A 23359-nucleotide genomic window follows, 5' to 3' on the forward strand; every position below is an offset into this window, starting at 1 on the left:
CCGGCTCCCGTGGGTGCCCCCAGGCTGAAGACGTGCCACATCCGCAGGGTCGGGAGACTTCTGGCAGTAGGAGGCAGCACCACCTTGGCTCTGCAAGGGAACAGAAGCAGCTCTGGAGTGGCCCGGGATTTTCAGATGACTTGCCGAAAGCTGTGTCCAAACGCGGGGGGTTTCAACCCTTTCCCTTGGCGTGTGCCTACGCTGCAGCCAAAGCTGTGGCTGCAGCTTGCGCAGGGTTCCCAGCTCTAAATTAAATCGAGCTACTCGGGAGCGAGTGACGTACAGTCACAAAATCAGCCAAGAAGCCTTCGTAAATGCCGGAGCCCGCGCACCGCTCTGGGTGCCAGGGCTACACGCATGTCGGGGTGCCACCAGTCAGCGGTGAGCTGGGCCGGGTGCGTCTCCCAGGGCAGGGATCTCCCAGGGTGGCATCGCCCTGGGGAGAGTCACATTGGCACCGCCACGTGAATAGCCCCCTCTTTTCAGCATGCATTTTGCACATGTCTTCTCCCTGTTTGCAATGACACGGCACTTCTCGGGCATCTGCTCACCGCCGAGCTAAAAAGCCCAATATGCTGGGAAGTATTTCATGTGTTTCAACCTCTCTTAATGTGATTCAGCAACTACAAGCCGGGAGAGCCTGTCTCCCCCGGCCAGCCAGATACCACGGCCGGTGCTCCGCAGGCTGGACAGTGCGAAGCCTCTGGCTCTCCCTGGGTGGCAAGCGCCGCCGATGGGCACTGTTATTTTTAAACCGGAGGTCGCTCGTTTTTAAAGGCTCCGCGCCACCCAGGGACGCTCAGTTCGCGGTGCAGACCTGGACGGACCCGTGCGTGGACGGAGCCGGTAGGAGCGGGGATTGGCACAGGTGCAGCTCAGATGACACATGGCAGGAGTAGGTGCAGACCCGCGCCCACCCGCCCCCAGCCCCCGGGCCCCGCGGGCAGGGCGGGCCCGTGCCGGCGCCCCGGGCTGCGGTTGCCGGCGCCGCGGCCACGGCCTGTCCCGCAACACGCCTCACCCCGTTCCCCCCGGCGGTTCCCCGGTGCTCCGGACGCGCGAGGCGCTGCCCCGCCGGTGTGCCCTGGCCCACACCCGGCCAGCCCGCGCCCCACGGGGCCACGGCGCAGCGAGCACGCTTGGGGGGGGAGGAGGAGGAGGAGGAGGAGGAGGGGGAGGGGGAGGGGGGAGGGGGGAACAACCCCGAACCCAACTTCGGCCGGGCAAACAGCTCCGGGTGCAAGTTCCCAGCAACTCCCCCCCCGCCCCCCCCCCCCTCCGTGCGGCGGCTGGGCCCGCCCCCCCGCGCCGGGCGGGCGCTGCGCGGGCGCTGCGCGGGCGCGGGCGCAGCGTGCGCGGGGCGGGCGCCGCCTCGGCCGCGCTCCCGGCGCGCGGGGGGAGGGAGGAGGCGCGGGGGAGCGGGGCGGGAGCGGAGCGCGGCGGCCGAGCCGAGCCCAGCCGAGCCCAGCCGTGCCGCGCCGAGCCGAGCCGCTCCGCTTGCAAACGAGCGGTGGCAGGGGGTTTTGGGGGGGTCGCTTTTTTTTAGGGGGAAGCGGGAGGAAGCGGGGGGAGGTGGGGGGTGTCCGTGCCCGCCCGCGCGTGTGCGGAGAGGGGCCGGCGGCGGCGCCGGGGTGCTCCGCGCCTTCGCCCTGCCCGCGGTGCAGTTAAGATGCGCCCCGGACGCCGTGTGGTTGCAGCGCGGCGGTGCTGACATCGCTCACCATGGACAGCTTCGACTTAGCTCTCCTTCAGGAGTGGGACCTGGACTCTCTGTGGTGAGTGGTGCCTGACCCCCCCCGGGGGTGCGTGTGCGTGTGTGCAGGTTCTGCGGGGGGTGCGATAACGGGGGATGTGCAATAACCGAAGGGGTGCAATAACTAGGGGATGTGCAGTAATTGGGGGGGTGCAATAATTTGGGGTGGGTGTGCACTTAGCTAGAGGGGCGCCATAAACTGGGGGGCAGTAATAGTGGTGGTGCAGTAAGGGGGATGCAGTGGCTTGGGGGTGCGGTAACTGGGGCGGCGGGTGCCTTAGCAAGAGAGGGTGCACTACCCCGGGAGGTGTCTCCCCTGCCACTTGCTCTCGCAGAATTGCTGGCCTGGGAGGGGCAAAGGGAAGGGTGCCCCCCTCCCCTGGATGCCAGGGTGGGTCCGGGAGGTGAATGAGGTGTTTGGTGTGTGTGTGTGTGTGTCTCCTGCACTTGCCCCCCTTCCCCCCCCCCCCCCCGCCCAATATCCTGTGCTCACCCGCCACTGGCACCCCGGCTTGGACTCCCGTGGCTCATCCTTCTGCACGCCCCTTCACACACCGCCCCCCCCGCCCCGCAACTCCCTCCTGGGCACCTGTATTGCCCCCACCCCCACCCCCCCGACGCCTCTCTCCGCTGCTCCTGCCCCTTCCCCCCTCCTCCCACCACATGCCCTTGACCTCCCCCTGCGCACCCCTGTCTCTGCCCGCCCCGGCGGCGGGTGCGGAGCTGCCAGGGAGGAGGGGAAACAATTTCTAGAAATGTCATTAGCGGCTGGAGGTGGGAAGCGCTGCCTCCCCCCCACCCGCCCCGAGCCGCTGCCTCTGCCTCTGCCAAGTCCTGGAGTTTGCTGCGGGAGGCACCGGAGGCACACCGCCCCCGGGCAGCCGCCGCTCCCCGCCGCCGGCCCGGCTCGGCCTCGGGGCGGCGGGTCCCCGCCGGGGCCGCCTGAGGTCCGCGGGGGGACGCGCTCCGTCGCAGTTACCTCCGGAGCCCCCGGGCAGCGGCGGGACCCCCGGCGCGACGCGATGGCAGCCCGCGGTGGGACCGATCCCGGCGGAGCCCCGCGGTGGGAGGCGGGTGGGATGCCGCGGGACCCCGCCGCCCCAGCCGCGGGCAGGCGGCGCTGCCCTCCCGGGCGGGGGGCTCTCCCCGTCGGGGCTGGGGTCCGCTCAGCCGGGCGGCGGCGGCGCTCCTGTCCGGGCGGCTGGGGCAGTAGTTTGGGGAGCTGAGATTACTTTTGCCTGAAATCGGTTTACGGTGTGCATTTTTTTTAACGTGTTAGGTAGTGTGTTTATATATATATATATGTATAGCTTCTGTCAGTAGGGTGCGCGTTCTCAGCGCCGGCCCCTCTCTGTGATGACAGGTGTAACAAAACCAGCCGGGCTGGCGAGTCCCATTAGTTGAGCCGATTGTTACCAAAAGACCTCGGGATGCTTAGAACAGCTTGCACTGCATGTGTGGGTGCTTAGAAGTGCATACATTGATAACATCCAGCCTAATAAAACTTTTATATTGCTATGGGAACTTTAAAGAGCACGTATAATACAAAATTAGTTACTACCCCATAAAAGTTTTTAATTACAGTGTTTCTGCCTGTGACACAAGTTACGGTTATGTCCTTGTTTCCATTATAAATACCAATATTCAGTTTATACCCAAACCATAATATTTATCTCTGGCCTGATTTTAAGTTTTCAGTCTGTATGCATGGCTTTACAATTACATTTCATGTTTCTAATATTAAACAAGAGCGAGAGAAACCATACTTCCACACATTGGAAAGCTTTTCCCTTTCTACCTGAATGAAGACAAACTTTGAGGGGAATTTCTTCTTGCAGCAAAAGCGTGCTGTTGGGTAGTCTGTTCTGCAAGCTGGCTATTGGAGTTGATACTGAATTTAAAAAGCTAACAATGTAACTCTGGAAAACTGAGACTTTAGGCTGTGTCTGGCTGCTCCTTTTCAAAACCTTTTTAGCATGCTTTTTGACTGTTGTGGAGCTGCTTTCAAATTACCTGTACCTCCTGTGCAGGTCCAAAAAGACATCAGCAATTTCTCAGCTAAATTACCTGCTTAAAAATGTCTGTATTTGCATTTTTGTGGTTTCATAGATCTTGTTGTTTGTTTTCCTCTATAGTTGTTACAGTTTAGAAGTCAGGTTCAACAGAAGGGCTGCAAATAACACATTAAAAGCCATTGCATAGTGGCAGGCCTGCACTGGATGCTAAACTCTCACCCCTGTGTAGGGGTTGAACCCAGAAATGTCCAGAACAGTGCCTAGCGAGGGGATGACAGTTACTTTAAGTGGAGGTCATCACGGGAGCAGGGGCTTTGCAGGTGTTTGCTGTTGCCTGTTTGCATCCTTTCAGGGTACTAGGTTTTGCTGATGGGCTTTGGCTGGCAGTATCTGAGATGATGGGCTGGAAGTTTATCCTGAAGCAGCTGTTTTGGCAAATGGTCGAGAATAGTAATTTTGAAACGTGGTATGAGCAGTTTTAAATAAAAACTTGCTATTCGCGTAGTGAAAGCTTCCCAGTCTGTCCCGCACACAGCGGTGATGTGGTGCTGCAGTGGCTGTGGCAGAGGCCCTGGGTCGGTGTCCCATCGCCCGCAGGGTGCGCGTCCCACCCTGCCCGCCCGCTGTCCTGCCCGCTCGCCAATGGGCAGGTGACAGACATTCTCATGAAACCTGATTTGGATGCTGTACTAAACCAACCAAAACAAAGCTGGTATGTTAATTTGAAGCTCCGAAGGCTTGTCAGGATGCTTTCAAAGGAGTGCAGTTGTCGCCAAAAAGGGAAATAAAATATGTCACATAGAGGGGAAGTACTTCATGGCAAAGAGTAACACTTAAAGAGACTTAATTTTCTCTGCAGTAAGAATGAATGTTGTCCTTTATTCTTTTGAATGTAGTCATAATGACAATTTGCGCATTTAATTTATGACTGAAAATCCACTTTTGGCAGTATTTGGTGAACATTTTGCTTAAAAGTGCAGCAATTAAATATTAATGTGCTGTTGTAAAGTGCCTTTTTTTCTATTTGGTATGTTCTTGGAAAATCAAAAGGGGTTTCCAGATGAACAGCAGCATGCTAATCAATTATTATAGATTGTTACTTTTATACTATTAATGAATTTGCCTTCCAATTAATACGTGCTATGTCTTTTACTTTGCTGTAGTGTTAAAAATGTAATAATATATAGTGTCATGGCTATAAGATGGTATTTAAGTAGTAAACTGCCATGGGAGAATATTGTAAGCTGTTTTGTACTAAACAGTAGTTTTTCCAGGTTGTATTGATGCCAATAACACTTCTGCTTCCCAGAAAACTACTATAATTCAAATAGTGAAAGCTGAGTACAAACTCAAACAGAAATTTTAAGAAAACATACCAATCTGTGGCATAAACAAAACTCGCGCCCATTTGGTAAGCTTTTTCTGGAGCATTTTGGGATGATCAGCCCAACTTAACTCAAGGTGTCCTTACCACTAACACGGCTATCCCACATACATGGCACTAATGACTTTGGACCACAGCCCCATCTCCTGTTTGTCTTTCTCCATGCATTTATTTGTATGCAATATGTAGAGGTTTACTTGTCCAGACTCAAGGATGTGGATTCTCCAGTGCCTTATAGCTCTGTATTTGCTTAGACCAGACAAAAAGAGGTGGAAAATCTCAGCTAGAGGTGTTTTATATGCCTCCTGTACAGCAGAAAACATACTATACATGACAGAAGGCAGGAAATGAGCAGACCAAAGGACTGACTTGGAGTGCTGTGGCTAGTTCCGCTTTACAGGTATTCATCTTGTCATTTGCCTTATTTAACAAATCTAGATCAAAATTCAGCCAGGTCCTTAAGTCTGTGCTTAGGTTTAGGCACAGTGATAGCCCTGGTGAAGAGCACTTAGTAAAGGCTCTCCTCTCCTGCTTATGTAAGACATGTGCATAGGCTCTGTTTTTCCCCATTCATTAAAAACAATTAGCAGATATATTAAAGCACTTACTGTGTTGTACCAAACAAGAAAATAATTTTGAGTCTAAGATGTTTGTTAGCCACAAACAAACCAGTGTTTGTTTAGGTAAAAGAAGCCAAGTATGTAATTGGTTTATTTGGTACATATCTGATACTTCTGGATATTTTGAGTTAGCATCAGTTTTGTAGGGGCTGGATAGTCATGTAAAAAATATAAAGCTGTATAGCTTCCAAGTTGAGATCAATATCAAATGCCACAGTGTAAGGTGGCCCAGTGTGTTTTACAGACTGTGTATTGAATTATTAGTTCATTTGCTATCTTTGGGTCTGTTCCTGCTCCATTTAATGTCAATGAGAGTTTTGTTTGGAAGTTGCTATTAACAAAAAGTGGTCAGACATCCAGCAGTCTTATAAATGAACCTTTTGTAACTTCTTGATCCCAGGTTGTCTAGCTTTTAGTCACTACACGTTATATTTTTGTAAGTCAAGATTTTTTCTTGTGTTGTGCAGTGTTTATTGGAGACAATTTTAGAAGCTAATGCAAAGTAGAATATCAAGATGTTTATTTTCAGGTAACAGTAAGCAGCTACTCTGGGGAGAGAGGGGTCACTCCAACCATTCTCTCAGTAGGGTAAGAGGCTGGACCAGCTTACTCTTTTCACAGACAATACACAGCAATGATGCCGCCCTCTCACAAAAAATTAAGTTCTCTTAAGCCTTCTTATATATCCCCTCTCCTTTACAACTCTGCTCCAGCCTGTGTCTTGGACTTCATCCTTATTTCTTTCCTTTTACCTCTTGGCCTCTTGCTACCCACCAGTAATGCCTGAAATCCTATTTGTCTCCTTCTTTCTACCTTTGTGGTGTTTCCCATTCTGCCTTCCTCCCAGTATCAACTCACAGTTACCACCTTCCCCTCACTGAGATCCCACCTAAAAATTTGCTCTTTCTGTGATGATTATAAGTTGTGAGCAAACAATAACACAAGTAATAACTATAGATTGTTCCCTTCTCCCATTTTCACAGCATGTTCTCTCTTCCTGATGCCTGTTTTTCAGGCTGGAAGCCCTTTGGGTCAGGAATTACTTTTATTAAGTTCAGGGTGTTTTTTTTCTTACAGCACTGAATAAATTGTATGTGCTAAACATAATAAATCATAAGAAGAGCAAGATTTTCATGGTCATAATACTTTATAAACACCAGCTGAATAATAATATTTAAAAAATATGTCTGTCATGCCATGTGAGTGCTCATTTGCTGCATGTAATGTACCACATCCTCCTCATTTGGTTTAAATCTCCACTGAGTCCAGAGGCTTTGCAGGTTTCTATCAGACAAGGATCTGGCCCATCATCTCTGATTTGCTGTACCCGATCGCTTTTTTTTTTTTTTAAAAAAAAGAATAATTGTTTTTTCAAACTTCTGCTTTGTTTTTGTCTGATAAATGAAATTTTGATACACCAGTAGGACAGTGAATGTGCTTTTATCTCTCTCCCCGAGGACTGTTTGCGCACCCACGCCCAACAGTGCAATGCAAGAGAAGAACAGCTCTGTAGGCTTTCCTCCTAACACTCAGACTTGTATATTTGTGCTCCTCTGGGGATGTTTTTCATCAGAAGTTGAGGCAGAAACCTTACTAAGTTATTGGAGGAGGATTCGGAAGAGGGTGTGCGTTGCATGCACTATTTCCCATTCTTGTGACTATTTTGAGGAAAATACCAGGTTTCTTAAAATTAGTGGAAGAGAAATATGGGCCATCAAGAAAAAAAAAAAAAAAGACACAGTAAAAATACTGGCTGTGGGAACATCTTGTCATCCATATAATAGCAATAACATCATTCTCAACTCTACAACACCCTTATTAGAGAAAGCCACTATTTAATTGCAAGGGTTTTCACCTCATATAACAAATCAATCTATTTGCATCATATTTATGACTAGGAAACAACAAAGCATGGATAAAAATAGTTTCGGCAATTATGCACAGCATATGTTCAGAGATACCTTAAAGTCTGGTTGTAACTTTATTAACAATAGGAGTAATAAAGTAAATCAATAGAAATGAAGAAAAACTGATATTACATACAGCTAGAAAACAGGGAGGTTAAATTCTGTGTGAGATAGTGTCTCATCTAACAGACTGGTCAAGTTGTAACTTTGAAGTGACATCCTCACGAAATGAGATTTCAAAAAGATGGTATTTTCTAGGAAACCCATATAAAGTTTCTTTGTATAGGGACTGGTTAGCTGTAAGGCTATTTCCAGTGCAAAACCACAAGTTCTTTGTGAAGAACTGAAAGTAGGAAAAGGGAGAGCTGTAAACGAGCTTCCTTGGCTTTGAACAAAACCACCTCTTCGTAAACCCTGCTCTGCTGGGGAATGGGAGTTACTATTTTGGTGCTGCTGCCAGGGGCTGGAATTGCTGGCAGGTCGTTCCTGGAGAGCCCGCTGGTCCTTGCTCTGGCCGAACCCACCACACTGGCATCCTTACCAGCAGGGCTACTCACTGGTCTTCTGTCTCTTGAAATCACCGTGAAGGCACCAGTTATGCTTGCTGGTGCTGCCTAAGGCCCCAGGAGAGCAAAAATGGGCACTTGTAGTTTAATACTTAGGTGATAATCTATATAATTTCTAAAAAATTTGTGGATAACTACAGATTTATATTTAGGAGAAAGAGTGAATGAACTGTAGCAACAGTTAAATGAGCATGATGGTGTTTATTAATAGTCTGTGCTAAATATTTTCTGTCTTTTCAAATGTAATACCGCATAACTTGTGTTCCCTTCTTACAGCTTGGTATCTCATCTTTCCTAATAGCTTAAGCAAACAACAAGTAGTGTTAGTGACTTAAGTTCACTGCATTTATCCTCTTAGGAAGATTTTAACCTGCATGCATGTATCAGGGACCTGGATACGGATGTATCTTGGGAAATATGACAGTAGGAATGCAATTTAAACTTATCCTCAGAGATCCTTTATGTATTTTTTGAAAAAATAAATTAGTTCCAATGCAGCAGCGGTGGTCTCAGCAGTCAGGAAACACTTAAAACTATGCAGAAGGGACCAGAAATCTTTGGTGAGAAGCTTTTTGTTGCTATGTTTTGTTTCTCAATAAAGATGATCCACAACTGTAAGTACTTAAAACTAAAAAAAAAGAGGGTTGTGTCTGACAAAGCAGCACAACTCCTTAATGTAACCCAGTCTTCCCGTGTGGTTGTTTTCACATGTTTTGGACCAAAAAAGAGTCCTTTGTGGCTCAGCCTAGTTTGACTGAATGGCAGGAGTGGACAAATAGAGGATGAACATGGTGCCTCCTTACACTGAGTATGTTTTGATTGCTTTGAGCTGTGATCACTTCTCATTGCATGTATCACTTCTGAAGCCCTTTAGGGAGAAACTGGTGGCCTTCCTAGTCCATGCGTTGCCATGATGGTGCAGTCTAGGTGCCAGGATATTATGATGACCTGTGGTGGTATGAAAAATGCGAATACTACAGACAGATGTATAAGGAGGAAAAAGCATTGATGAAGTATGCATTTGCACAATTCAGATTCAGCAGCATCCCAGCAGTGGTCTCTCCTACGATCCATGTCCTCATTTCTATCCTTGACGCCTTTGCTTTGGTCACCGTGAAGGTTTTGGGGAGCCTGTTCTGCTGCACAGGTGTTGGCAGATATCCTAAACCTCCTTTGTGGTGGTTTAGCTTTTGTTCTGACATTGCTAAGTGGTCTCTACCTCCTAGAGATGCACCAAGAGAAAGCTGATTCTTTGTGTCATTGACCGCTTTTGATTGACCAGGAGGGTTCATTTCTCAGGTATGTCGATTTTAGGAGGGAATGACGTAATTGTAATGGGTTTGTGCTCCTTTGTTTTAGAACAGCAAGTGCAGTAGATGGTTGAACCTCAGTCCAGAAAAAAATGAACAGAGTTTGTTGACAGAAGTACTCTGGAGAAGATAATTATATTGATTTGCATCCAATAGAAGGCATATTTTACTTTTTTTGTGTCTGAAGTAGTCAGGGAGGGGACCTGTCATGTCATCAACTGTTTTTAAAGGACAAAGTAACAATAAAAGCTAAGTGTGCATTTCTTCATTTGTGTTTGGCAAGGAGAGTGTAACATTTTCTGCAGGATGATGACCTTGAGTTAACTAAATGTCGCCAGTTTAAAGAATAAATGGATGTTACAATGTGCTTTGTTGGTGGTTAGGCCTGAAGACTGTCAGGAATTTCCTAGTACAAAAGGTGATTGTGTGCTAACCCATTTATTCAGGCTCCCTGCAAGAAAACCACCATCATCCCAACTGATCTGAATTAGATCTCCACGATGCCTTGTGTGTTTGGCTATACCAGCGCGCTTGCAGCTAGCCTGTGAGCTCTATGGCTTTCACGGTGTAGACGGGTCCAAAAGGGCCACAGGTTTGTACGTTTCTCCTAGGTCATCAAGTCAGATGGCTGCTCTTAAATAAAAGAACCTTTTTCTAAGGAGGAGTGAATCCCTTCAAAACCCAGGTAGATATGCTCTATCATAAAATTGGCAAGGGTTTGGTTTTTGGTTGGGTTTTTTGTCTTTTTCTTTTTTTTTTTTTTTTTTTTTTTTTTTTCCCCCAGTGCCACTGGCTGTGAATATCTCTTCCAAACTCATAGCACTGGTAGGAAAATTGGACGTACTTCCAATATATGAGGCTTAATGTATCCATGGTCATTTAGTTCTGCAGCATCTCAGGTAAAATGGTGTTGAGATAACCCCAAGAAAGGAAAGCATCAATAAATGCTGTTGCTGCTGGACCTGCTCTGGCTTTTGTAGATCCAAGCAAAGTATTTTTCTGTGACACAGGGCTTCGCACTGCACGAGAGCTTTACTAGCCTGGGTGCATGGCTCTGCAAACATGATTACATGCTATGTGGTAGAAATGCAACCCTTTTTTTTGTTTTGTTCTTAGAAGTATGTAAGTAGCAATATCTTGAACTAATTACAGCTGATGTAAAGCACATTCAAGGAAACCCATTAGTGGAGAATTTGAACTACAGCAGATTAGCTATTCTTTAATGGCCTTGACCGTAGATCTTTTGATGCCTTGGTAGCTTTTCTAACACTCGTTGCTCATCTGTCTTGACTAAATGACTGAGAAGCTTCTTTTAAGTCACAGTCTGGTTGTAATGTGAAAAGATTGCTGTTTTCAGCTGAAAAAATGCTTACCTGGAAAGGTAAACTCTACCGAGTTCTGTACTGTATTTGTTGTTGAGATTTAAAGCATTATTTTACTGCTCAGTGTGACTGTATAATAGAAAGAGCAATCTCTAATATGCTTCCTTGGAGCTATTAATTATTTACTTTCTTGAAATACAGATCATAGACAATTCTACATGACTTCCCTTCTTACAGACTTTCTTGTCTCCCTCTTTATTTTTGTGTGCTTTGCAAATGCCTGTAAATTCATTTTCACTGACAGGGGAAATAAGTAATTTAGACTATTGCAGCTGTTTCATAATTAATTAATTTCAATTTAAAACAATCAAGTAGTGCCCGTCCATTGTTCTGTGTGCTTTTCTGAGGCATTAAGATTCACAATATCAAAATAAGTTCCAGATGGAAGTGCATACTTTATAATCAGAGAAAAAAAAATCTGGTTTTGTCAAAAACCTGAAGTGTTGCCCAGATCAAAACAGAAAGTATTACGCTTAAGCACGTTTTTCAGGTTTTGAGCCATCATTTTAAGAATTACTTAAAAGTACTAATTTGAAATGTTGTATAGGGCATTAACTTATAAATAGAACTATAGAGTGAGAGAAACAGTGATGTAGGACTATTTATTCATTTGTTTCCTCAAATACTTCTGGCATCTCTTAAAATGTAACAAGGCTTAGTACATTTTCCCATTTTTGGCACTCTTTTCTATGATAAAGAGAAATATTTGCAATGATAGATCGTCTCTTTGCTAATAATCAATAAATAACACATTCTTCTGAGAAAAAATATGGTGAAATGAAAAATATTGAGCAGAAGGAAAGATGATCAAAGTGGTACACTGAGAAAGTCTGTATGTTCTTATATTTTAATAGATATTAGGGTTTGCGGAAGAACTTTTAATGTGGCAGTTCGCAATAGGAATAAAAAGTCTTTTTTGAACACAGAAGACACTTATGTAAGAGGTTTATATTATGTAAATGTTATTGTTATTGGCAATAGCCCATTATAAAGGAATACTTTATATTCAGAAAAGCATTTGCAAATAATGGGATAGATGCAGCAGTCTTTAGTCCTGACTTGGACAACTTTCTCTTTGAAGTCAATGGAAGTTTTGCCTGAATAAAGGTGGAAGGAATTAGCCCATTCATTATTATCTGAATTACATCAAGAGCTGACTGCTAAACAATAAAATCATGATTCATAACATAACGGCTTCACTTAATTCTTTTGTAGTCTTAATATATCTCATTATATGGTACTTCTGTTCTTTCCTCTCTGTGCAGTATTCAAATTAATAACAACCACCTTTACATAACTGATGGTTAGACATGTTTTGCTGCCTTAGCAAGATCAAAGGGGTTTATATACCCTTTTTGGATAGATACCAAGAACGGGACAATCAATCTCTTCTGTAACCATCAAGCACAATGTAAATATCTCAGGGTACCCAACTGGACACAAGCGGTTTGCCAGATGCTGAGAGCATCACCAGTTGTCAAGAGCTTCCCAAATCCGTGGGACAGTCCAGAACTTATTAGGGATTAGTGGTGGTCCGAGTTGTCACTCCACTGATTTGTGCTCATTCAGCCGTGCCCTGCTGTAAGCAGCCTGCATGATAGCTGGAGGTAAGGTTCAAGCAACAGATACTTCGCTTTCCCCCCAGGCACCTTTGTGTGGGAAGGAGGCAGGGATGGACACTGGTGCTCCAGTTCCTCTCCTGTGACTGGATAGGAATAGGGGTTATAGTAAGTAAGACAGCAAAATTAGAAGGGCATAAGAGAAGGAGACTGAAGAAAGCAGCCCAAGAAAAGGGATCCCCAAAAGGCTTTAATACGAAGCTGGAGTTAACCCCTCACCAGGAAGCCATCTGCAGCCTTCAGGCTGTAAGAATTCTTTTTATCTGGAGATGTAATTGAAACAAGATGTGTAACAGCTGCAAGATGTCAGGTTTGTCAAAGTAACTAGAAAAATGAGTTCTGTGACACGCTTGCACAAAGCAAAGTAACCTATAGCTAAAAAAAAAGGAATGAATTATCATATGGGTTAAAAGGAGGAACGAAAACAGTCAAATAATGAAACTTGCAGTTAATTCTGGAGCATTGCTGATTTGAAATTAAACTACAATGAAGGTTTCCCAGAAGGGGAAACATCCCAACTCTTTATCCCAATAAAAACAATAGTGAAGCTCCTCGTGTTCCTAGATAATTGTGTTTCCTTGATGGACTGGAATGACTAGTGTTCTGCACTGACTTCAGGAGAGTGGCAGCTATGTTATTTTACCCTTCTGTCTGTTGTTGTTATTCAGGTGCATTGCCATTGGACTTTGCATCTGTAGGTAGGGACCCAGATTTGCTACATGAGATGCCGTTCAGATATGTGACAAAGAACCAGCTGTGGGACCAAAAACTTTGCAGACAAAGTGAAAGACAAAAGAAAATTATGGATATAGACAAAACTGGTCAGAAAGAAAAAAAAAGTAATTTAATAATCCAAATAAACAGCAGTTGCAGCAGACTGCCAGCCTGACAGTGCTGCCAAATGCATGAGTGTGAGCATGATAGGAAAAAACAGAACTTTCTTGTCAAAAATCTCAGAAAGAAGAATGAGGCAATTTTTTGCATGTTTATGAGGACTCCTCCCAAGCATGAGTGACAGCACAGGGATACTCTGAAGGTGTGAGATGGAAACTTGGAAGAGTGAATTGCCCTAATGGGTCAAGCGAAGACTAGAATCAGCATTTTTGTAATAACTTTGGTAATGACTTTTCATAATGATGGAGACAGGCCACAAAGGGTCTTCCTGGTAAGGAAAGAGGGAACCAGTGAGGAGCTGTAGAGGGGCTCATAGTGGAAGCATCCTGCCTGGGCAATGCTGTTTGCTGCAGCATCTCAGCTGGAGCTGGGTCTCATCTATGAAGTTCAGTTGTGCAAACTGAGGTATGTGTATCAGCAGAAAAATGCCCTTGCCCAAAGCTCTTGGTAGATGATAGAATCATAAAAAGGTTTGGGTTGGATGAGACCTTGAAGATCATCTAGTTTCAACCCCTCTGCCATGGGCAGGGGCACCTTCCACTAGACCAGGCTGCTCAAAGCCCCATCCAGCCTGGCCTTGAACACTGCCAGGGGTGGGGCATCCACAGCTTCTCTGGGCAACCTGTTCCAATATCTCACCACCCTCACAGTAAAGATTTTTTTCCTAGTATCTAATCTAAATATGGGTAAACTAAGTCTCAGTCAGTAACACAATGCAGTTTAGAACTACCATAATCTCAATGTGTTAAAGTTCTGCAGGTTCCCTGGTGTAGGATGGTGTATCTCAGTGCCAGGGAGTTATTCATGGGAGGGTTGGAGCCTGAGGTCATATGAGATCAAAGGCAACGAGTGCACTTGAGCAATCTCCATGACCTGACACAAAGGAATGCTGCCTCCATGTACATGATACCTGCAGAATTGCCTAAAACCACTGCCACAGAGTCAGGCTGAAGGTGACAGGCTCAGCTGCAGGAATGGCAAGGGAGCCAGGGACTTGCGCGGTGGAGGCACAAGTTCTGGGTGCAGAAAGCCCCCTGCTCTAGGTAGGATCAGGAGGGATGGTACCTGAAGAAGTGTCTCCGGGGTGTAGGAGTGCTCCCTGGGGCCATACTTGGAGATGGAGGCAACCTCTCTCTTGCCTGGGAGCCTGTCCACAATGAGTGAGGAGAGAGACTCCTCAGGGCTCAGTGTACTGAAATGCCAGTAACTCTTGGGTATTCTTCAAGGCACTCCAGCACCTCATCAGAATATGTGTGGCACCGATGGGAACTGGTTAAATATACCTGTTACAGTACTGCGGTGGAGTACTACTGCAGTACTGCTGCTCCGGATCAGGGTGAGTCTTAGAGCACGCACCTGGATGCCAGTCAAATATCCCCTAATTCCCACTTTCAGAAATGACTTGGAAACGTACATCTCATTGAAAGCCTTAAAGAAAATGGAATTCTGATTTTTTGAACAACTACGTAACTCAAGTGTTTTGCTTTCCTCAACTCATATTCACATGCAAAACCAGCTAATGAAATTTCAGTGGTGCTTATCCTGTAATTTGGTTGGCGGAAGAAAAGTCATCTGTTAAAGCTGAAGTCATCGTAACTCATTAGGTGCTAATGTATCTGCTGTGCGGTAGAGAAACAGACTATAGCTCTATTGAAATGCTGCTAGTTCACCCTTATCCGCTCACAGTTCCCTCTGGAGGATCGAAAAGTACAAACAAGCTTTCTCACGATACACTCTAAGAATATGCTAAAGTAGCTGTGTTTATCCCAGAAGTCTGTCTCTGCCTGCAGACAAGTACAGAACCAGAGTGAATCCAGTAGTTGAGTATGGTTCCCGTATTTCCCCCTAGGAAGTCTCAGGAGAAAAGGGGATTGTGTGTGCTCGCGGATGTCCCGCGTACGTGCAGTAAATCCAACATTTTCTGAATATGCTGTTGGCCTTCCTGCACCTGGTAATAAACCATGGCAATAAATCAGGTGATCTGCACGTGCATAATAAATCTGATGCACCTGAATGCAGGCATGCAGGATGGACATGCTGTGCACAAACTGGCCATTTTCCAGGTCTTCTGGATGTCAGGCTTCCACCATGACTGACTTGCCGGGGAGCTCTGGCAAAACTGCTGACTTCCTCTTTTCATGTCAGCATTTCCAGGGCATGTCCAGGGGGAGCGGGATGTGTGGGAGACTAAAACTTGAGCATCGTTTTTCAGTGTGCCCGTACTCATTCAAGCCATAACACCCTGAAAATGTAAACAATCCCACGCCCATAAAGGTGCTTTTTCTGTCAATTTGGGCATTTTTTTGGTGAATTATACCTCTAATTCTTAAAAGTTCTAACCTGTTCTCCAGTTTCTTTGCATGAAGGTTTTGTGTGTGTCAGGTGAATGCTGTTACTACTTCAGGGCGTTAGCATCTTGAGTAGCCCCTCAGTTTCTATCAAAACATTTACCTTTGTAGGAGAGCTTTAGTTTAAGAGCTGTGAATGTGTGAGGACCTTCCTGAGGGCAATGGAGGTTGAAGTGTCTCAGGCAGGGAATGACTGAATCCTGGTAGTCCCCTGCTGTGATTGGGTATTGTCCTGCCACCTCTGAGGATGTTCAGAAGTGGTGAACTTCAGGCCATAGTGGAGATATTAAAATGGGCCAAGGATTGCTCTCTGCGCTGTCAGCCAACCGGCTTGGCACAAAATATCTCCACGTGGTGGAAGACAGGGTGGCCACATGCAATGCGCCTATTGGAAATGCTTCCTTGCCACTTGGCTATTGGGAAACGCGAAGTGTATACACAAGGATTTGATTTATTTCTGGTCTGAGTAGGAGCAGGAACAAGCCCCCTTGTGAAACGGCAGCAGAGAGTTGCAACACTGACTGGATCAGTGCTCCCTTCATCCCCACCTCTGCATCCGTTTGCGAGGGAAAGAAAGGACCTCAGCCCTGTAAGACCGGTGACTGATTTTATAAAAATGAAAGCATCTCCTTCTTTACTTTCTCTGGCAAATGAGCCTGCGTTACCGTCATGATACGGGCTGCATAGAAATGAAGCTGGGGACTTTACTGGATTGTAAATCACTGCACTTGTGTTTAAATAAGGAGTATACTCAGAGCAAAGATGCTAGCTTGATTTCAATAAACCAGAAAGTATTTGAGATACTGCTAGCCCCTGTTGAGTTATATAGTCTTGCATCTCCTTAGGACTTTCTCACGGTGGTTTTCTGGGCCAATTCGGGACACTGCCTTTAATCTAATTAGCAATTCTGAGCAAAGTTGGAGGAAATTCATGTTTTCCTTCGGCTGGGTGACATGCTTATCAAGTCAGCTACCTCCAGTCTGATACAGCAATCTGCCAACAGACTTGTCACAATTTATGAAGAGGGTTTGTGGTGGAGATGGAAAGTATAATGAAAGCCACATCCACCAATTAAACACCTACATTTCCTTTTAGAGTCCAAACAATGGACAGCTTTCCTTTTGCAAAAGAGATTTCTCAAATGAAAGCAACTCATAGAAGAAATATAAATTAGGAAGGAAGCTTTGAGGTGATCTTTAATGAGTCTCTGGCACAGTGACAGTGAGGCATGACACATTCATGGATATGATCTACTTGCAAAGATTTAGCTCTCAGCAATCAAGCAAAAGTAATGCAACCAGATATGGAACATGCTCGGGTCAGGTCTTCCGTACATGTGATATCAATCTTTTCCTGATAGGTAAAGAGTACACGTAATGCTTTTCTTAGTGTGTGATACATGGCTTTAACACTGAAAATTAGCATCAGTCATATTTTTACTCAAGTGAACAGAAAATTACTTCTCTTAATAATGGCAAGACATAGAAGGGGATCTTTGAAAATAACTGTGGACTTGTTAAGCAGGAATCAGAGGATTAGGTAGAGCCTGGGTATGACACATTCAGCAGTATTGCAGCTAGAAGGGTAGCCACAGGAGCTTGGGGAGCTATTTCCTCTGAAGAAAATTGCTGATATCAAAACATTTCATTCCAAGGACACAGAAGAACAAAACAGACACTTCAGAGAAAGGGTGTCAAAATTAATTTTGCATAATTTTACTGACAACACTCAATTACCATACAGTTGATATGGGCCAGATGCATTGAAAAGCATTATGAAAATACACTGGGTGATGATAAAAACAAATGATATTATTATTATTAACACTAGGGTTGTATTTACCTTAAGTAACGCTCTGTGATATTTGGCACCAGTTGCACTTCAAACGTCATATCAATAAGTCTGTAAGCAGTTCAGCTGTGTTCATAGGGAACAATATAGGAGTCAGTCAGCTTTGTCCTGCAATTTTTTTCAGGAGGAAAGCCTAATCATTTTGGGCTCAGCATCATGTGAGTACAGCTGTGCTTCTCCTAGACCAAAGCCTATAGGGCTGCATGATGCTATACGTGAAGTCCTGCTTCGGTCTCTGTTAGCTTGGGGATCTCTGCCCTGCTGTACTGTGCACACATGCTGAAAACTTCCCATGTGAGCCAGACAAACCTTTTTTTGTGGGCATGGGCACCTGACAGGCTTCAAAGGAGAGAGGTGGGACTGGAGTTATTTGTGAGATTGTGTTTCCTAAGCACAGTAGAAAGTCAGTAGATTGCTCATTGTACAGCACTTCATACAGCAATGCATCTAAACCTGAAGTCTGTAATCTGAGGTGTGTGATTACTGAGAAATTCAGTCAGTTAAGGCAAGAGACATACTTTTATTGCTTATGGGAAGTACAAACTAAGGGAGCACAGAATAATCTTGGCTCTCCAGTGACAAGAAAAAGCAAGCAGTTCTGCAAGGTCAAAGTACTGCAAGTAATCCACAAAGGATCCTTGTTAGCAGGCTGGAGACATACCTAGGTTGGAAGCTGAATGTGGTGCTAACGTACTAGCTGCCTATCTATCTGAACCACTAAAAATCACTTTCATTATACCTGTCACTTAATATGCCTAATGATTGCCACATCAGCCAGTAATTCCTCTGAGTTATTTGGAGACTTGGTTTTGATTTTGTTCATTGAAGCAAGCAGTGCAAGTTTATGCCAGGAGATTAATTTAGCTGGTGGTGTGCCACCAAAGCAGATCCTTACTTCAGTCTTTACAGCTCTTAAGCAAGATGCAACATAGAGGTGTATGTGCACAGTTGAGGCGGAATTAACATAACAAAACCCACGATCCAGAAACCCCATAGAACCCAGCTAGGCACCCACGATGTTGTTTTCTGGCAGAAGCACGTTTGGATTTATCTCCAGCTTTGCTAGTGCACATGCCTAAAGGCAGTTTGGGGATTAGCAGACTTATTAGCCCAGTACGTAAGGGCCCGGAGAAGTCCAAGGTAGGCTATGGCCACACACTGTCTGTACTGCTCACAGGTTACAGGTTACACAGCTCTGGGACAGTACCACCCAGGGAAGTCAGGGCTCCCCTTTTCCAGCTGTTTCAGCCACTTTACTCCTGATCCCACAATACCTCCATTTCCAGATCCATACCACAGTCAGGCTCCGGGAAGGGTGGTGAAGGGCTTGTCACCCAGAAAAGCATTTGGCCTAATGGTCTCATGTTCCTTGAGACTGAATCCATGGATGTGAACCCCATGCTGGAGAGATACTTGGATCTGGCCTTCCCATTTTCTGTTGCTGGTCTTTTAACCACTGGGTTGTTAACAAAACAGCGTGCCTGGCTGTGTCATTTGGATTTCTTTTCAAAGAAAGGTGTGCCCCTGCTGTCTGACCTAAATGCCCAAGAAGGCACATGGGTGGGACTCAGGCTGTGAGTCCTGCTTTCACAGTGGAGTCTAATCACAGCAAAACCCATAGGTTCTCTTTGACATTTCCCTTTGGCAGGCATAGGGTTTGGCTCCCAGCGTCACCTCTGGGTGTTGAGAAGCTGGCTGTTGGGTGCTGGTTTCTCCCCATCCTCCGTACAGGGAGCTTTGGTGCCCAACGCACCACTGTGAGATCCATTTTGGGAGCTGGGTGCCTAACTGTGCACTCAGCTGTGCAGCTCATCCCTGTTCCCAAGTCTTTCAGAAGAAGGTTTAGATCTTAATGTTGTTACAGTTATTAAGTTTAATATTATCCCACCACATTAACTAAAGCCAGCTGCTTCTCTCTAGTGAGGACTGGTGAACATTTCAGAGGAGACAGGAACATTTGTCCTATCTTTTAGTATTTCAGAGGAAGCATGTTTGCCTGGAAAATATACCCGGTTTTGTTGTTAATGCCAAGACGGTCTAAAACGACAGAAGATAATTCTCATTTAATCTAATCTATTTAGAGTATTTCTGGAGAGCCTACTCCTGGTGTCTGAGTGACAAATGAAGGTCTGGATTGCACCTGCCAGGTATGTGCCTGGGGAAAAGGCATGTGCAGTGCATAAGTGTAAAGGCATGCGTGTCCTCATGCTCTCATGCAGGAACTATCCACTATTCAGCGTTTTCTGGTGAGATGTATAATAATTCCCAGTAGACAGCAGGTCAGATTTCTAAAAGAATATTAGTAACTATGGGCTTCCCTATATGTGAGCAAGCAAAATACATGGGGATGTAAACTGAGTAGCCTATTGCACAGTCTGCAGGGTGCTGGCATTGGTATGTGGAAAATTACACACATATGTGCAATTATCTAACTGAATTTGCTTGTACAGATTTAAAATATAGCTAATGTAATGCCCATATCAAATTCTAGGCATTTCTTGTAGGAATGAGAAGTACCACTATATGGTAGAGCAGTCAAAATTAGCAGCTTCTATCCAAATTTTGAAGATAGCCTTGATCTGCAATTGCCAACTTCTGTCATACTCCTCAACCTGGTGCTGACATGAGCATGATGCACAGATTTCGGCATTAGCAGTAGCAGATAATTTTCTTCCAGAAAGGAGATGGGGACAAATAAGTGTCCTGTTCTGTTCCTGTCGGCAAGAACATCTCTATCTGTTCCTGCTGCAGTCACTCGTTCCTCAGGGCCACTCACACCAAACAACACTGAGCAAACACTAGGAGATTTCACACCTAAGGCTTCATCTGTTCCTCTGCAACCACCTCTGGGCTGTCGCAGCGAAGTCTCTGGCTGGTCCAGCTTCCTGCTCCCTCTGTCTGTCCTTTTCCATTGACCACGAAGGGCTAGGACCAAGGCTAGGACTAGGTTGTGCTAATCGAGTACGGCCACAGGGGAAAAGGAGGGTGCGGTGTACAGGATTCCCTGTGTGTGACAAAAAGTGGGAATGTGATAGTGGGAAATGAGGGTTGCTTGAGGCCAGGCCACCACATAACTGGCTCTGGGAGGCTGGCAACCTGCCTTCCTGGAGAGAGATGCTGACAGCTCCGCACAGCAAATGAGCTCAGCTCCTCTCCTGCTGCCCCTGACCATGCAGGAATGGCATGGTTACAGAAAGGAGTTTATTCAGGGGAAGGAGAAAGAAAAAACGCTCCCCACAGCCTTCAGAATGCTGGCAAGCATCACTCATCTGACAACCAGAGAAAACTGGGGAGTGAAGGGGGTTTCGGGTTTTACACCTCATCTCTATTCTCCTCAGGCTTAGGAGGGGGAGGAGAGGATGGCTGCCTGCAGAAGGCTAGCTGCCCATCATGTCCCTCAGGGATCTGGCCCTGGCAAAAATGAGAGTTTCACGAGGGTGGCTGAAGTCAGTGGAGAATTTCGCCTGTTGCTGCTGTACTGCAGGGTGCCCCTCGCCTCCCATCCCCAATATTCCTTATTTTCTCATCAGCGAGAAGCAGGTATTGAGCTGGGCGGCAGCAGAGCTTTGTGCTGTTGGAGGGCTTCTTAGGGCAGCAGTCTCTTTTTGCTGGTTATGTCTGGTCTCTCTGAGTACAAAGCAAAATAGGGAATCTGGCTGTAAGCATGTATCCTCCCTAGACCCCAGCCTGCATTCACGGACGCCGGTTATTTCTGGAACCGGGTACAGTGCAACATGTATGCATTAGCAAAATCAAGTCCTTATGCTGTTCAGGAAAATTTGGCTCTGAACTGTATAGCTAAAAAAGCTGTCTGTCTGAGCTACTTAGAATACTGCACAGTTTTTTGCCAGCTGAATAAAACCAATAGCATTTCTATGAACAGAAAGCTTTTGACAACAATCTTTGAATTATGAGTGGCAAAAACCATTCTCTTAATTTTTAACTTCTAACCCATGATGTATAACGTAGCCCTCATTTGAGTATAAGAGGTTAGTATCTTACTGACTTGCTTTAAATTGCATTTCATTGTATTAAAGAATATCTGTCATTATTTTTTTTTTCCTGTAGAGCAAGATATACTGTACTGTATGAAATATTTGACTTTCACATAGCTGTAAGGCTAGACTTTGGAAAACATTCAGCTACAAAGCTGAGATGGTATTTAGTGAAAACTTCCCAGAAAATTACGATTTTACAATTACCCTTATTGGTAGTTTGATTTGAATGTAGTTTTGCTGATAGCTACCTTTGTACTTAAGGATTGTAAATTCATTAGACATACTGCTTCATCTACTCAGGAGGCAGGAGGAGAGCTGAGCTAATAGCTATGGGAGTGCTGTACCAATTTGATACTGAGGCTAAAATGACATGATAGAGGGAGAGGTTAGTCCTCTCCCAGGGTTGTCACTCCTGGTCACATTTTAATGTGAATTTATTGGACTGAAAGAGGTTAAAGAGGTAATTCTGCACAAGAAGAGAGAAATTTCTAACATAAAATGGAACTCATCAATAGTCCTGGTGTCTATGGGGAGTTGTCAGATTCCATAATATTAACCATGTAATTAACAGGATATATAAAGTGATGTGCTTTCAAATAATTTATATTTCAGATGCCTTTCGATGTGCTAATAATACCTCTTTTTTTTTCCTCCAGTATCTTGAAATCACTGCATTCCTTTTTTTTTCCCCCCTCGTCTGTATGAAAACCCTTTACATCTATCAGAGAGTTCTAACTAGTGCTCATTCCCAAGGGTGACTTAATGGACAAAGTATGGATAAATCCACATGACAAATCCACTTTACAATATGGCACAGCTGGCATTCTCTGCTCGAGTTCAGCTCACAAATAAACTTGTACAGAAACTGCATCGATGCAGAGTGCAGGTCAGTGCATATTGCTTCATCGTGTCCTGGAAATGACCTCTTATATGGGTGGTGATGCACCAACTTTTACATCTCCCTTTCAGATGAGTTGAGGTGTGAGGGGTCATTTGCAGAGTACTTTGCAAGAGAGTGTGCGCTTGTTGGCTTTTTTGTTGCTCTTCAAACCTCATTTTTCCGTCTTTAGTGATTGGGCTTTGAACACTTATAGGGTCTAACTGACAATTATTAGCATTCAGATTATTATTATTATTATTATTATTATTATTAAGTCAGTATTGTTATTTTAATACCATTCATCTAGGTAGGAAAAAAAATCTTTTCTGAGCAGTGGAATTGCCAAAACTAGACCATAGTTCTGTGTCTTGTAAACCAGCAGCCCCACTATATAAACTTTGTGAGTGATTGCATCTTCCTTGTGATTATATCTTGCTTGTGCTCCTCTTATGTTGACCTGGGGAGAAAACACCAGCAGCTGGAGTGGTTTCAGAGCTGTGCCTGAACTGAAGGATGCTCATGTGCTGATGGACAGCTGGCTGCCATCAGCTGGCATGGAAAAAGGACCGAGTTATTAGCACTATGTAAACAGCTGCTGATTTTTAGTTGGACTTTTTTGAAACCTCTGTCAGATTTGGTTGAAATCAATTAGCAGGTTCAAGCTAACGGCCGGGGAAGAGGGACTAGATGATGGGGAGACACCACGGTCTGATGCTTTGCTTCTGAAGGAAGCCCCGTTGACCACACAGTATGTATCAATCTGTGCAACAGACCCAGGTTAAAAAGAATTTTTTTAAAAAACCCATATCTTTCTTGTTTCAAAACCATATTT

The 23359-nt window shown here is 45.2% G+C and overlaps 1 protein-coding gene across 1 annotated transcript in view; it reads left to right on the top strand.

The window, feature by feature from the left end:
* Positions 1-1659: 1659 nt before the first annotated feature.
* The window catches only part of AFF3 (ALF transcription elongation factor 3), a 336652-nt gene continuing 314952 nt past the window's right edge, over positions 1660-23359 (top strand). The window contains exon 1 of the mRNA XM_080377268.1: positions 1660-1775. Coding sequence (XP_080233394.1) covers positions 1723-1775 — 53 coding nt within the window. The 5' untranslated portion in view covers positions 1660-1722. The remainder of the gene's footprint in view (positions 1776-23359) is intronic.

Source organism: Falco punctatus, assembly GCF_963210335.1.
Source record: "Falco punctatus genome assembly, chromosome: 2".
Lineage (NCBI taxonomy): Eukaryota > Metazoa > Chordata > Aves > Falconiformes > Falconidae > Falco > Falco punctatus.